Below are 16059 nucleotides of genomic sequence, written 5' to 3'. Positions count from 1 at the left end.
CAACATGCAGAAGGTTGAAACTAGACCACTTTTTCACACCATTCACAAAAATGAACTCAAAATGGATAAAGGACCTGAATGTGAGACAGGAAACCATCAAAACCTTAGAGGAGAAAGCAGGAAAAGACCTCTCTGACCTCAGCCGTAGCAATCTCTTACTCGACACATCCCCAAAGGCAAGGCAATTAAAAGTAAAAATGAATTACTGGGACCTTATGAAGATAAAAAGCTTCTGCACAGCAAAGGACACAACCAACAAAACTAAAAGGCAACCAACGGAATGGGAAAAGATATTTGCAAATGACATATCAGACAAAGGGCTAGTATCCAAAATCTATAAAGAGCTCACCAAACTCCACACCCAAAAAACAAATAATCCAGTGAAGAAATGGGCAGAAAACATGAATAGACACTTCTCTAAAGAAGACATCCGGATGGCCAACAGGTACATGAAAAGATGCTCAACGTCGCCCCTCATCAGGGAAATACAAATCAAAACCACACTCAGATACCACCTCATGCCAGTCAGAGTGGCCAAAATGAACAAATCAGGAGACTATAGATGCTGGAGAGGATGTGGAGTAACGGGAACCCTCTTGCACTGTTGGTGGGAATGCAAATTGGTGCAGCCATTCTGGAAAACAGTGTGGAGGTTCCTCAGAAAATTAAAAATAGACCTACCCTATGACCCAGCAATGGCACTGCTAGGAATTTACCCAAGGGATACAGGAGTACTGATGCATAGGGGCACTTGTACCCCAATGTTTATAGCAGCACTCTCAACAATAGCCAAATTATGGAAAGAGCCTAAATGTCCATCAACTGATGAATGGATAAAGAAATTGTGGTTTATATACATAATGGAGTACTACATGGCAATGAGAAAGAACGAAATATGGCCCTTTGTAGCAACGTGGATGGAACTGGAGAGTGTGATGCTAAGTGAAATAAGCCATACAGAGAAAGACAGATACCATGTTTTCACTCTTATGTGGATCCTGAGAAACTTCACAGAAACCCATGGGGGAGGGGAAGGAAAAAAAAAAAGAGGTTAGAGTGGGAGAGAGCCAAAGCATAAGAGACTCTTAAAAACTGAGAACAAAGTGAGGGTTGATGGGGGGTGGGAGGGAGGGGAGGGTGGGTGATGGGTATTGAGGAAGGCACCTTTTGAGATGAGCACTGGGTGTTGCATGGAAACCAATTTGACAATAAACTTCATATATTGGAAAAAACTAATTTGCATGGAATATCTTTTTCCATGATTTCACTTTCAGTGTATTTGTGTCTTTATATCTAAAATTAGTCTCTTATAAGAACAAACTGAAGGTTACAAGGGGGTGGGCTATGGGTTAAATATGTGATGGGGATTAAGAATTCACTTGTCATTATGAGCATTGGGTGATGTATGGAATTTTTGAATCATCATACTGTACACCTAAACTAATATAACACTGTTAATATAGCTGGAGTTAATTAAAAACGTTAAAATAAATATATACCTCCATACTTACATACATACATAAATAATAAAATTGAGTCTCTTGTAGACAGAATATAGTTGGATCGTGTATTTTTATCCATTCTTTCAGTCTCTGTCTTTTGACTGGAGAGTTTAAACAATTTACATTAAGATAATTACTGATAAGGAAGGACTTCTGTTATTTTGCAATCTGTTTTCTATATGTCTTATAGCTTTTTTGTCCTCATTGCCTGCATTACTGTCATTTTTTGTGTTTAGTTGATTTTTGTAGTGAAACGTTTAATTTCCTTCCTCATTTACTTTTATGTTTATATAGCTGTTTTCTTTGTGGTTTCCAAGGGGACTACATTAAACATCTTAATGTTATAACACTAATTTCTACTTATAACAGCTTAACTTTGGTAACATATTAAAACTCTGCTCCTTCACAACTCTGTCTCCACCCCTTTCAGTTCTTGATGTCACAAAATTTCATCTTTATACACTCTGTGTCACAAAACATAAACTAATTATCTTTTTAAATGTGTTAGCTTCTTTATGTAGAAAACAAAATTTGGAGTTACAAACCAAAGTTACAATAATTCTAACTCTTATAAATGCCTACTTTTTACCTTTATTGAAATCTTTATTTCTCCATATGGCTTCAAGTTACTGCCTAGTGTTTCAGAGGACTCCCTTGAGGACTTTTTACAGGACTGATCTAGTGGTAACAAACTCCCTCAGCTTTTGTGTGCCTAGGAATGTGTTGATTTCTCCCTCATTTTTTTAATATATGAAATTTATTGTCAAATTGGTTTCCATACAACACCCATTGCTCATCCCAAAAGATGCCCTCTTCAATACCCATCACCTACCCTCCCCTCCCTCCCACCCCCCATCAACCCTCAGTTTGTTCTCAGTTTTTAAGAGTCTCCTATGCTTTTTTCCCTCATTTTTGAAGGATAGTTTTTCTGAATATAGAATTGTTGGTTGAGGTTTTTTTTTTTTTCCTTTATCACTTTGATTGTATCAGCTCACCACCTCTGACCTCCAAAGTTTTTGATGAGAAGCCTGCTGATGATCTTATTGAAGATTCCCTTGTTTCTCTCTTGCTGCTTTCAATATTCTCTTTTTCTTTGGCACTTGAAAATTTGGTCCCTTTGAGTTCATCTTACTTGGAATTCATTGAGCATTTCAGATGTTTGTATTCATGTATTTCATCAAATTTGGAAAGTTTCCAGCCCTGATTTCTTCAAATGCTTTCTCTGCCTCTGTCTTCTCTCTTCTCCCTCTGGGACTCCCACAATGTGTATGTTGAGCTTCTTAATAGTGTCCCACAGGTCCCTTAGGCTCTGTTCACTTCTCATCACTATTTCTGTTCTTCAAACTCAGTACCTTCCTTGGCCCCATCTTGTAGTTTGCTGATTCATTTTTAGGCGCTGCATCTTGTAGTTTGCTGATTCATTTTTAGGCCTGTTCAAATCTCTTTTTGAATCCCTCTGGTGAATTTTTTATTTTAGTTATTGTGCTTTTTATCTCCAAATTTTCTTTTTGGTTTCTTTTTAGATTTTCTATCTCCTTATTGATATTTCCATTTTGTCCATACATTATTTTCATGACTTTATCCACATCTTCCTCCAAGTAATTGAACATCTTTAAGACTGTTTTTTAAAGTATTTTTCTAGTAGATTTGTCATCAAGTCTTTTTCAGGGACAATTTCTGTTGATTCTTTTTTCTTTTGAATGGGTCATACTTCCTTTCTCTTTGTAGCCTCATGATTATTTTGTAACTGGACATTTGAATCTAATAATGTGGTAATTCTGGAAATTAGATTCTCCCCATTCCACAGAGTTGTCTGTTTTTTGCTATATTATTATTATTATAGTGTTTTAGGCTGTCTTTATGCTAATATTCATTCCATGGGAGAAACTTAAGATCTTCTCAGGTCTTTTTCGAGTCTTTCTGTGGGCATGCATAATCACTTTCTAATTTACCCATATATGTAAGTTTTAAAAAATGTCCTTATCTCTAATGTCTAGCTGTCGAAAGGGGAAAAAGAGAGAAACCAAGAGGGGAGGAGGTAAAGGGCACCTGCCTTTTAAATCCACTGGGTGTCATTTTAGCCAAAGGGAATTGAGTTTGCAAAAATGCAGGAAGATGCAACAATAGGCACTGCTTTTTTGTCTGTACCTCTGTGACTAGAAGCAGTATTTGGTGATCATAAGGCATATCCCTGATATTTGGAGGACAGGGTCCTTTTCGCTTACCCTGGCAAGCTGTGTGCAAGCTGCTCCAGGAACCCATGCACAGCTGCCTGCCTGTGGCTGCTACTGTGTTAAGAGCTGAAATTGACCAAAATTGACTATAATTTGCCATCCAGGCCTTCCCCTGAAAGTTTTGATCTTTCAGTACACTCCAGAATTCAAAAATAGTTACATAAGACAGTTTCTGCCAGTGCAATTGTCTAGGAGGGAAGACAGATTCCTATTGCTTCCTACCCCACCATCTTCCCAGAATCCTTTCACTCAAGAGCCCTAATTTTTTGTAAATTTTTTTAATGTTTATTTGTTTTTGAGACAGAGAGAGAGAGTGTGAGCAGGGGAAGGGCAGAGAGAGGGAAACACAGAATCTGAAATAGACTCCAGGCTCTGAGCTGTCAGCACAGAGCCTGACGTGGGGCTCAAACTGACAAACTGCAAGATCATAACCTGAGCTGAAGCTGCATGCTTAACCGAGACACCAAGGTGCCCCAGATCCCTAATTTTTAATACGCTTTATTTCTTAGAACAGTTTAGATTTACAAAAAAAAATTGAGAAGATAGTATAAGGAATTACCATATACCTTGCATCCAGTTTCCCCTATTAAGAGTTTTTATCAGTATAGCATATTTGTAATAATTAATGAACCAATATTGACACCTAACTATTAACTAAGATTCATAATTCATTCAGATTTCCTTAGTTTATAACTAATGTCTTTTTTTCTGCTCCAGGATTCCATCCAGGACATCTCATTACATTTAGTTGTCATGCCTCCTTAGACTCATCTTGGCTGTGATCATTTTGATGCTGCTCTTAACTTTGGTGACCTTGACAGTTTTGAGGAGTACTTGTCCTGTATTTTGCAAAAATCCTTTCTCTCAGAGTTTGTCTGATGTTTTTTCTCATGATTAGACTAGGGTTACATGTTTGGAGGAGAAAGATTGCAAGATGAAGTATCATTTTAATAACAATCTATCAAGGGTACATACCTCAACATCACTCATCATCAGGGAAATACAAATCAAAACTACAATGAGTTATCACCTCACACATGTCAGAATGGCTAAAATCAAAAACACAAAAAACAACAAGCATTGGCAAGGATGTGGAGAAAGGAACCCTCGCACACTGTTTGTGGGAATGCAAACTGGTGGAGCCACTATGGAAAATAGCATGGAGGTTCCTCAAAAAGTTAAAACTAGAACTACCCTACAATCCAGTAATCACACTACTGGGCATTTACCCCCAATTACAAACTCACTAATTCAAAAGGATACACGTACCCCTATGTTTATTGCAACATTATTTGTAGTAGCCAAATTATGGAAACAGTCCCAGTGTCCATCAATAGACAAATGGATAAAGAAAATGTGGTATATATACACAATGGAATATTACTCAGCCATAAAAAAAGAATGAGATTTTTGCCATTTGCAACAACATAGATGGAGCTACGAAGTATAATGCTAAGCATAACAAGTCAAAGAAACAAATACCATATTATTTCACTCATATGTGGAACTTAAAAAACAAAAAAAAAATGAGGAAAAGAAAAAGAAAAGAGAGAGAGACAAACCAAGAAATATACTCCTAACTCTAGGGAACAAACTTATAGTTACCAGAGGGGAGGTGGGTGGGGAGATGGATGAAGTAGGTGATGGGGATTAAAGAAAACATTTATCATGATGAGCACTGAGCAATGTACACAATTGTTGAATCAGTATATTGTACACCTGAAACTAATGTAATACTGTATGTTAACTATACAAGAATTAAAAACTAAATTAAAAAAATGAGTACATACTATCAACATTATTTGTGACTGTGCATGTTGAACTTGATCACCTGCTTTGGGCAGTGTTTGTCAGGTTTTTCTACTGTGAAGCCCTATATTTTAAAATTAAACTTTCAAGGGCACCTTGGTGGCTCAGTCAGTTAAGCATCCGACTTTGGCTCAGGTCATGATCTTACAGTCCGTGAGTTTGAGACCCATGTAGGGCTCTGTGCTGACAGCTCAGAGCCTGGAGCCTGCTTCGGATTCTCTGTGTGTGTCTCTCTCTGACCCTCCCCCACTCATGCTCTGTCTCTCTCAAAAATAAATAAATATTTTAAAATTTTTAATTAAGGGGCGCCTGAGTGGCTCAGTCAGTTGAGCGTCCGACTTGGGCTCAGGTCACGATCTCACGGTTCATGAGTTCAAGCCCCGCATCAGGCTCTGTGCTGATGGCTCAGAGCCTGGAGCCTGCTTCGGATTCTGTGTCTCCCTCTCTCTCTGCCCTTCCCCCACTTGCACTCTGTCTCTCTGTCTCTCAAAAATAAATGAATGTAAAAAAAATTTTTTTAGATTTTAATTAAACTTTTTTTAAGACAATCACAGATTCATATATAATTGTTGGAAGTAATACATAAATATCTCATGTACCAAGTTTTCTCCAATGGTAACATCTTATAACATCACTCTCCCTCCCTAATTCCCAATGATCACTAGTCTGTTCTCCATTTCTATAACTGTATGATTTCACAAATATTACATAAGTGGTGCATACAGTATATGACCTTTTGGTATTGGCTTTTTCACTCAATGTTATTTCTCTGGAGATTCATCTTTATATGTTTATCAATTGATAGTTTATTCTTTTTTATTGTTGAGTAATGTTCCATTATGGATATAATCACAGTTTAACCATACACTTATTGAACTACAGCTGCATTGTTTCAAGTTTTTGGCAAATAAAGCTGCTAAGAACATTTGTGTACAGGCTTTTATGTGAATATTAGTATTCATTATTCTGGTTAGATGCCTAAGAGTGCAATTGCTGGGTTGTATGGTGATTGCATGTGTACTTTTTAAAGAATCTGCCAAACTATTTTCAAGAGTGGCTGTACCATGTTATATTCCTACCAGCAATGTATGAATAATCTAATTTCGCTACATTCTTGCCAACATTTGATGTTGTCACTATTTTTTGTTTTAGCAATCCTGATAAATATATTATGGTATCTTACTGTGGCTTTTACTTGCATTTCTCTAGTGGATAATGATGTTGAACATTTTAATGTTTCTTTATTTGATCTCTGTGTATTTTCTTTAGTGAAATATCTCTTCATGTGTTTTACCCATTTTCTAATTGGATTATTTGAAATTGCAAGTGTTGAGTTTTGAGAGTTGCTTGATATATTCTACATACTAATCCTTTGTTGGATATGTTGTTTATAAATATTTTCTTCAATTCTGCAGTTTGTCTTTTCATTCTGTCAGTTGGGTATTTCAGAGCAAAAGTTTTGAAATTTGATGATGTCCAATTTACCAATTGTTCCTTTAATGGTCTTGTTTTGTGGTCATGCCTAGGAACTTATCACTTACCTGTAGATTCCCCAAAATTTTTTTCTTTTCCCTAATACTTTTATAGTTTAAATTTTACAATTAAGTCTGTGATTGATTTTTTAGTTGATTTTTGTGTATGATGTGAGACTTAAGATAAGGTTCCTTATTTTTTTACTCCATTGAATTGATTGTACACCTTTATCACAGTTCAGTTGTGCATATTTATAAGAATTTACTCCTGTTTTCTATTTTGTTACATTGATCTACACATGTCTATATCTCCACCTATACCACTCAGTCTTGATTACTATGGCAATAAAATAAGTCTTCAAATTAGATGGACCAATTCCTCCCATGTTATTCTTGTTTTTCAAAATTGCTTTAACTATTCTACTTTGCCTTTGCCTATAAATGAATAATCTATATATACCAAAAAAATCTTGCTGAGAATTTTTTTAACGTTCATTTATTTCTTTTGAGAGAGAGAGAGAGAGAGAAAGCAGGAGAGAGGCTGAGAAAGAGGGAGGGAGAGAACCCTAAGCAGGCTCCATGGAGCCTGATGCAGGGCTTGATCTCACAATCATGAGATCATGACCTTAGCTGAAATCAAGCCAGGTGCTTAACCAACTGAGCCGCCCAAGCACCCCAAATCTTGCTGAGATTTTGATAGGATTTGCATTAACATGTCTGTCTATTTAGATCTTTGATTTCTTTCATCAGCATTTTGTACCTTTCAGTATGCAATTATTGTACATGTTTTATTAAATTGACACTTAGGTATTTCTCTTTTTTGAGTGATTATAACTGGTATTGAATTTTTAATTTCAGTATTCATGTATTCATTGCTAGGATATAAAAATACAATAGAGTTTTGTGTTTTTTGTGTACCCTGCAACCTTGTTGAAATTATTACTTTTAGGAGGGTTTTTTTGGTGATTACTTGGGATTTTCTAAGTAGACACTCATGTCACCTGCCAAAAGGAATAACTTTAACTCTTCCTGTTCACTTTGTATGCCTTCCATTTCCCATTATTATCTTATGGCACTAACTTCAACTTGTGATAAGAGTGGTGACAGCCTATAGCCTTGCCTTTTTCCTGACCTCCAAAGAAATGTATTCTGTCTTTCACTATTAAATATAATGTTAACCATAGTTTTTGTAGATGTTTTTTATCATGTCAGGGAAGTTCCCTCTACTCCCATTTTTCTGAGAGTTTATATAATGAATGAACGTTGGATTTTATCAAAGGCCTTTCCTGCATTAATTTTACATGACTATGTGGTTTTTCTTCTTTAGCTTATTAATATGTTGGCTTACATTTATTGATTTTTGAATATTGAACCAGCCTTGCATCCTTGGAAAAAATCTCATTTGGTTATGATGTATATAATTCCTTTAATATATTGCTGAATTTTAATTGCTAATATTTTGTTAAGGATTTTTGCATTTATATTCATAAAGGATATTGATCTGTAGTTTTTTTTTTTCATGGTCACTGTCTAATTTTGCTACTAAGGTAATTCTAGTTTTATAAAATGTATCAAAAGATGTTCCTTCATCTTCTATTTTTTATCCTTCTAGGCTGCCTATCCTTAGATAGTAAAATTAAGCTTTTCTTGAGGCTTTTTATTGGTATGAATTTTTTCTCAAAAGTTTGGTGGAATTTTACAGTGAAATCACATAGGCCTGGAGATTTTTTGAGGGGAATATTTAATTACTAATTCAATTTCCTTAGTAGTTATAGAGCTAGTCACACTATCCATTTTATATTGGGTGAGTTGTGATAGTTTGTGTTTTTCAAAGAATTGGTCCATTTTATCTAAGTTGTGTAATTTATGTATATAGAGTTGTTCACCGTAATCCTTTATTATTCCTTTGATGTCTGCAGGCTTGATAAGTAATATCCCTTATTTCATTCCTGACATTGGTAATTTATGTCTCCTCTTTTTTTTCTCTTTGTTAGTCTTGCTAGAGGTTTATCCATTTGTAAAATATTTTCAAAAAGTCACTTCATTACCACTGGGCTTTCTGTGGACAGTACTCCAACTGAGGTGCTGGGGCACTTTGTTGCAATTATATCAGGATGTAAGTCTTGGATCCTAATTAGGCCTTAGCTGGTGGGGATGCGGCCATAGGTGTTTTTTTTAACTTTATTTATTTTGAGAGAGACAGAGAGTGCTAGTGGGGGAGGGGCAGAGACAGAATTTCAAGCAGGCTTCATACTGTCAGTGCAGAGCCCTACAAGGGGTTCAAACTCACAAACCGTGAGATCATGATCTGAGCCAAAATCAAGAGTCAGACGCTTAACCAACTGAGCCACCCAGGTGACCCTGGGGCCATAGTTTTACTTGTGATGTTTGGCTAAAGTAGAGCAGTTACTGTCTAAAAGTTTTCTATCTTTCTAAGTTGCCTCTCTCCTGGCCCTTTGGCTCGTCAAAGTAGGCTTTTGTTGGGGCTTTTTATTTCTGGGCCTGTTAAAATTCCTGGGTTGCTAGCTTCTTCAGCTTCAAGTCCAGGATATATGAGGCAAAAAGAAAACCCACTGCTCTGGGAACTCACTGCTATGTAGTTCCTTTGATCTGGAAGCACTTGCCCATCTTTTTCTCTCTACGTTTCAGAGTCTTTTTATATTTGTTTTATAATGTTCAAGGTTTTTATTGCACTGAATGGGAAGAATAGGTAAAAGTATATCTATTCAATCTTCTTGGAAGCAGAAGTCCCATGAAACCCTACTGTAAGTTACTTTCTAGGAGATGTTTTATTTTGTTTTTAAATTAGAAAGTAACTTGAATTAGATAAAATGTCTTTTTAGCCTCTATTGATATAATGTGCTTTCCTGATTGTATCTACAAATATGAGAATATAAACAGCTTTATTTAAACTTGTGTAGTGAGGGGCACCTGGGTGGCTTAGTCAGTTAAGCATCCGACTTCAGCTCAGGTCATGATCTTGCAGTCTGTGACTTCAAGCCCCACATTGGGCTCTGAGATGGCAGCTGAAACCTGCTTTGGATTCTGTGTCTCCTCTCTTCTCCTCCCCTGCTTGCATTCTGTCTCTTTCTCTCTCTCAAAAATAAATAAACATTTTTTAAAAAAAATAATAATAATAAGCTTGTGTGGTAAGTGTTAGGTAGTTGTTTACCCCTATCCCCAAGCATACAGCAAAGGTTATAGACTGAAGCAACTGGAGGGGCCTGGCAGGTAAAGTTAATGAGAAATGCTTTCCAGGGTTTTTCCAAGATTCACAGAAATGGGTACCTATTGCTTCCTGATCTTTGTTTTTTGTTCCAGAGAGACCAAAAAAATAAGAATTTCTATGGAAAATGTTCCAATTTTTAAATGTTGACATCTAATTCATGAATATTGTTAATATATGGGTCAGACTAAACATACTATGGACCTGATTCAGTAAATGGCTGCCATTTTGTAACTTCTGAAACAGGGATACTAATGAGTCAAAATAAGGCTTCCTTTCCTCTTAAACTAGAAACAGATTGCCTAGGGGGAATGTAAAGAGGACGCAAAAGCTGAGTGTGTCCTTTATAAAGGAAGATAGCTTATCTTCCCCCTCCAGCTCTGGGACAAACTTCAGAGGACACAGTAAAAGAAATTCCAGATGGTTTGGGGGGGATTCAAATGCAGAAATCTGTATTAATTCTTTCCTAGAGCTCAGACCCACATCACAAATGAGAATTTGTTTGGCTCAGTGTGATGCAGGGGTTTCATGTTGTGAATTGGCAGATTGAACTGAGATTGTCTCACATAGGGGCTGGGGGTGTGCCTGAGTTTATTTTGTTGTGACAGCACAGAGTAACAGAATCAATTTCTAGGAGGCCAAGAGGGTCACAGAAGTTGAAACTCAGCTGTATTGAAGGAATCTTTTAGATGGGAATGAAGGATTATACATCAGGTTTTATAAAGGTTCATAAAAGGTTGTGGCTTCAGTTATAAAATCAGTTACATTTCCTTGACCTCATGAATTTATGGAGCAAAAATTGTACCTTCTACACTATCTTTTTCTTTTTAGGTTTATTTATTTTGAGAGAGCACGCACGCATGCACAAGTATGCATGCAAATGGGAGAGGGACAGAGAGAGAGAATCCCAAGCAAGCTCCTCACTCCTAGCACAGAGCCTAATGTGGGGCTTGAACCCACGAACCGAGAGATCATAACCTGAGTCAAAATCAAGAGTCAGACACCTAACTGACGGAGCGACCCAGACGCCCCTACACTATCTTTTCTAGTATAAATTCCATCAGATCCTTGGGATTTAATGTGTAGTGATTATTTTCAAATCATTTTTTCATTACAACTTCAATTTTTTTCTTGACACAATAGTTACCTCCACCATCCCAGGTTTTATTTAGAATTTATTTTTATTTTTGTATGTTTGTTTATTTTGAAAGATAGAGTGCAGGAAGGCAGAGAGAGAGAGAGAAAGAGAATCCCAAGTAGGCTCTGCACTATCAGCGAAGAGCCTGATGCAGGCTTGGACTCATGAACCATGAGATCATGACCTGAGCCAAAACCAAGAGTCAGACGCTTAACGGACTGAGCCACTCTGGCGCCCCTTTATTTAGAATTTAAAAGTGCCTTTTCTTTTTTTTTAATTAAAAAAAATTTTTTTTAATGTTTATTTTTGAGAGACAGAGCATGAGCAGGGAAGGGGCAGAGAGAGAGAGAGAGAGAGGGAGGGAGACACAGAATCCAAAGCAGGCTCCAGGCTCTGAGCTGTCAGCACAGAGCCTGACATGGGGCTTGAACTCAGGAACCATGAGATCATGACTTGAGATGAAGTTGAATGCTTAGCCGACTGAGCCACCCAGGCGCCCCTTAAAAGTGTCTTCTATTTTATCGAACTTCAATTGCTTTTCAGATTTGATTTTTAAAAATAGATTTCAGCATATGAAACTGAACATTTTTATAACTGTGACAATACATTTTTCAGAAACTCTTAAATATAAATATAACTTTCCTATCTATGAAAATGAGCATTTTTTTAATCGCCAAAGTTCCAATCTTAATGTCTACACTTCTTAGATTTTAAAAAATAATTAAGTTCAAACTTTCCCATAAGTAGGTTTATGTCAACAATTTTTTCTGAAGGTTTTTTTTTGTTTTTTTGTCATTGCTCTCTGTCTCAAAGCTACTTACATACATTATACATATTTTTCTGGTTTATATTCACTAAACTATACACTCTTTGTAGGGCCAGGTAAAGATGTCTTTCAATGTTATTTAAAAGCTAATGAGATCTGGGGCGCCTGGGTGGCGCAGTCGGTTGGGCGTCCGACTTCAGCCAGGTCACGATCTCGCGGTCCGTGAGTTCGAGCCCCGCGTCAGGCTCTGGGCTGATGGCTCAGAGCCTGGAGCCTGTTTCCGATTCTGTGTCTCCCTCTCTCTCTGCCCCTCCCCCGTTCATGCTCTGTCTCTCTCTGTCCCAAAAATAAATAAACGTTGAAAAAAAAATTAAAAAAAAAAAAAAAGCTAATGAGATCAGAAAATTCAAAGCAATCAATATATAATAAAGTTAAAGTTATTTAGCAAGGTCATACACATTTTCAGAATCAGCTTTATTTATGCAATGAATCTCTGAGGAAATGTCATCTCAGGGTACTTTGTGTATCTAAGACAGAACCACATGTCCCCTCCCCATGCACATTCCATTCTTTTACCTGGTGTTCTTTTTCTCTACAGCAATTTATCTCCACTGACACATTATATTATTTTTCAATAGATTCTAGGCCTATGTTCCCAAACTCGATCTTATTTGTTCACTGATATATCCTCAATTCCTCCAACAGGGGCTGGCACACAGTAGTAGCCCTTAATTAAATGCTAAAGCAAAACACAAAGAACCTAGAAATTGGCTGATACCCGACTGTCCAATAATCAGATTCACCAATGGTGCAGAAACCCACTAATTACAGTATAAGACATCTAAAAGTGAACAACTTATTTGGAGATTTTTTTTCCAGCCCTTTCCTCCTAGCCTGGGAGTAGCCTCCATCTATCAACTTTTGGTCAGTGAAATGGTTTGAGAGAAAATAATACAATTATCTATCAACAAAAGGAGGGAGGGACAAAGGAAAAAAAATTAAGCGGTAGCCTCAATGGGGCATTCCCGGGCCAGATGTCCAGACTCGCCACAGCGGTAGCAGTTGACTTCACTCGTCTTGCTGCAGTTGATGGCCATGTGGCCAATCTCACCGCACCGGTAGCATTTGACTTGGGTGCAGTCTTTCTGAATGTGGCCATATTCACCACAAGAGTAGCACTTCTGCTCTTCCTGACGGTCACAATCACGAGCCAGATGGCCTGGTCTGCCACAAGTGTAACAACACTGCTCTCTCTCTCGCTTAGGCTCAATACAATCTTTGGCGATGTGGCCACTTCTCCCACAGTTGTAGCAGATGTCCTCGAGAAGATCACAATTCTTAGCATGATGACCAGACTCACCACAGCGGTAACAGATGTCAGACGGGTTGGTGGAACTGCACTGGGAACCTCTGCCACGGCCTCTAGCTCCACGCCCTTGACTTCCTCCTCCTCTAGGGCATCCCCGGGCCCAGTGGCCAGAGCGTCCACACTTGAAACATTCCTTATTGCTCATGGCGATGGTGAGATCTTAGGGCGAGCGGGCCCACCACTGCCCCTGAGGCTCCGACGCACCTCTCCTTAGGGCGGCTTAGAAACAAGTGGCCGTTTTTCTCTAGGTGCCTCAGTGACATCACACAAGGTTTGCGCACGACCCCACTCACGTGTCACAGGCATTCCAGCTGCCCTTCCCGCCTGACTTTTCCTTCCATTCTTGAAGTGAAAAGCATGGCTGAGTGATGGTATTTCCTGGTTTAAAAAAAAAAAAAATACTTGGGTCTTCAAGTTTGTTTGAATCCCTCCCTGCTCAGACAATGTACCCTGTAGGATTTCTTATATTAAGAATTAGGTCTTCTACCCTATGACCCAGCAATAGCACTGCTAGGAATTTACCCAAGGGATACAGTACGGATGCATAGCGGCACTTGTACCCCAATGTTTATAGCAGCACTCTCAACAATAGCCAAATTATGGAAAGAGCCTAAATGTCCATCAACTGATGAATGGATAAAAAAAATTGTGGTTTATATACACAATGGAGTACTACATGGCGATGAGAAAGAATGAAATATGGCCCTTTGTAGCAACATGGATGGAACTGGAGAGTGTTAGGCTAAGTGAAATAAGTCATACAGAGAAAAACAGATACCATATGGTTTCACTCTTATGTGGAACCTGAGAAACTTAACAGAAACCCATGGGGGAGGGGAAGGAAAAAAAAAAAGAGGTTAGAGTGGAAGAGAACCAAAGCATAAGAGACTCTTAAAAACTGAGAACAAACTGAGGGTTGATGGGGGTGGGAGCGAGGGGAGGGTGGGTGATGGGTATTGAGGAGGGCACCTTTTGGGATGAGCACTGGGTGTTGTATGGAAACCAATTTGACAATAAACTTCATATATTGAAAAAAAAAAAAAAGGATTAGGTGTTCTCCGTGATCTAGTAGATGACCAGTTTTTATATATGCCCTATGGACATAGGAAAAATATGTATGAGATGTATCTAATCCAGTACATGAAAGAAACAAATTATAGCAAAGTAGACTAACTTCTTTTTTTGTTTTAAAAAATAAAATACAAACATCCACAAAGATATGAGATACATAAAGCAGAAAAAAAAATCTTTAAAATGCCACAGTGAGATTTACTCACATTCTTCCATATTTTATTGCAGGAATGTTAGTTTTCAATATAATCACCAGCATTTAAGTTATGAAACATAACCTGATTGAAGCATTCAGTATAAAGAATACATTATTACTTGGAAAATAAATTACAAAACTGTAATTTAAATATTGGACAGATTTCCTCTCTGTTGTTTTCCAAATTGTTTATATCTTACATAAACCATATAAAGATTTATGGACATGTTCATTTATATAGCTATAAAAATAAGTATGGAAAAGTAGGTACTGAAATATCCACCATAGCTATTTTGGGGCTATATGATTGAATACAATTTTTTCTCCTTATTTTCCTTTTCTATACTTTACAATTTTTGAAATGAATTTAGTTTGTTGGTAATTTTTAAACTGCACAATAAATATTTTTCCTTCAGCTACTAGTTAACTATATGTTTTGCTTATGAATTTTTTCCAGGCAGCCAATACAAATGTATTTGGTAAAGCATAGGCATGAGAATAGTAAATGTAGCAGTTGGTCTTTATTTTGAATGTGACTTGATTGGAATGTACAACTGATTCCATAAATGCAATGACAAAGATAAATATTTTCAAAAATTAATACATTTAGAGCCAAAGAGCATGGGCAATCACCATATACAGAGTAATGAAATGAGTTTTATTCCTAAACAATTAAATGATTCTGCATAAATGGTTTCAAAAAGCAAAAATTCTCTCCCTGGTTCAAAATTTGATATATGCTTATTAAATTAACCTTATTATCATGTTTAAACCCCCCCTAAGGTTTATACTTTTATTAAAGTAATACATGCCCATAGTTAAGAGTAGTGATTTTCAAATAGCTTTAATTGGGACATGAAGTAAGACTTGCATTTTACATTGCAACAGAGGATATGTGTGTGTGTTATAACTCAAATAAGTTTAAGAAAAAAATATTTACCTTTAATGTGTGCAATTCACTTTGATGTTTTCTTTTATTTTAGATATTAAAAGAATAATTTACTATGACAGTAAATTTGATAACCTAATATAATGGATGAATTTCTTATAGAGTTTCTTATAAAATTTCTATGAATTTCTTATATAACTGATACAAGTAGAAAATCTAACAAGTTCTCTTTCCAATTAATTTTTTTTAATTTAAAAACTTCCAATATATTTAAGAAAGAGCCCACATAAAAAGTAGGATCATATGTAATGTAAGCTACACACTGGAATGTAGTAAAAGTTGTACATGGCAAAAGGGAACTTAAAATGATAAAGTAACAGTGAAATT

At 36.9% G+C, this 16059-nt stretch overlaps 1 protein-coding gene across 1 annotated transcript; it reads right to left on the bottom strand.

Annotated features, from left to right (window-relative positions):
- Positions 1–12602: 12602 nt before the first annotated feature.
- ZCCHC13 (zinc finger CCHC-type containing 13) lies at positions 12603–13884 on the bottom strand. Its single transcript, XM_045470869.1, has one exon. The coding sequence runs from the start codon at positions 13659–13661 to the stop codon at positions 13146–13148; it is 516 nt and encodes a 171-aa protein (XP_045326825.1). The 5' UTR covers positions 13662–13884; the 3' UTR covers positions 12603–13145.
- Positions 13885–16059: the final 2175 nt, after the last annotated feature.

Source organism: Leopardus geoffroyi, chromosome X (genome assembly GCF_018350155.1).
Source record: "Leopardus geoffroyi isolate Oge1 chromosome X, O.geoffroyi_Oge1_pat1.0, whole genome shotgun sequence".
Taxonomy (NCBI): Eukaryota; Metazoa; Chordata; class Mammalia; order Carnivora; family Felidae; genus Leopardus; species Leopardus geoffroyi.
The sequence above is the reverse complement of the archived record's forward strand: the minus strand, read 5'-3'. Positions and strand labels throughout refer to the sequence as shown.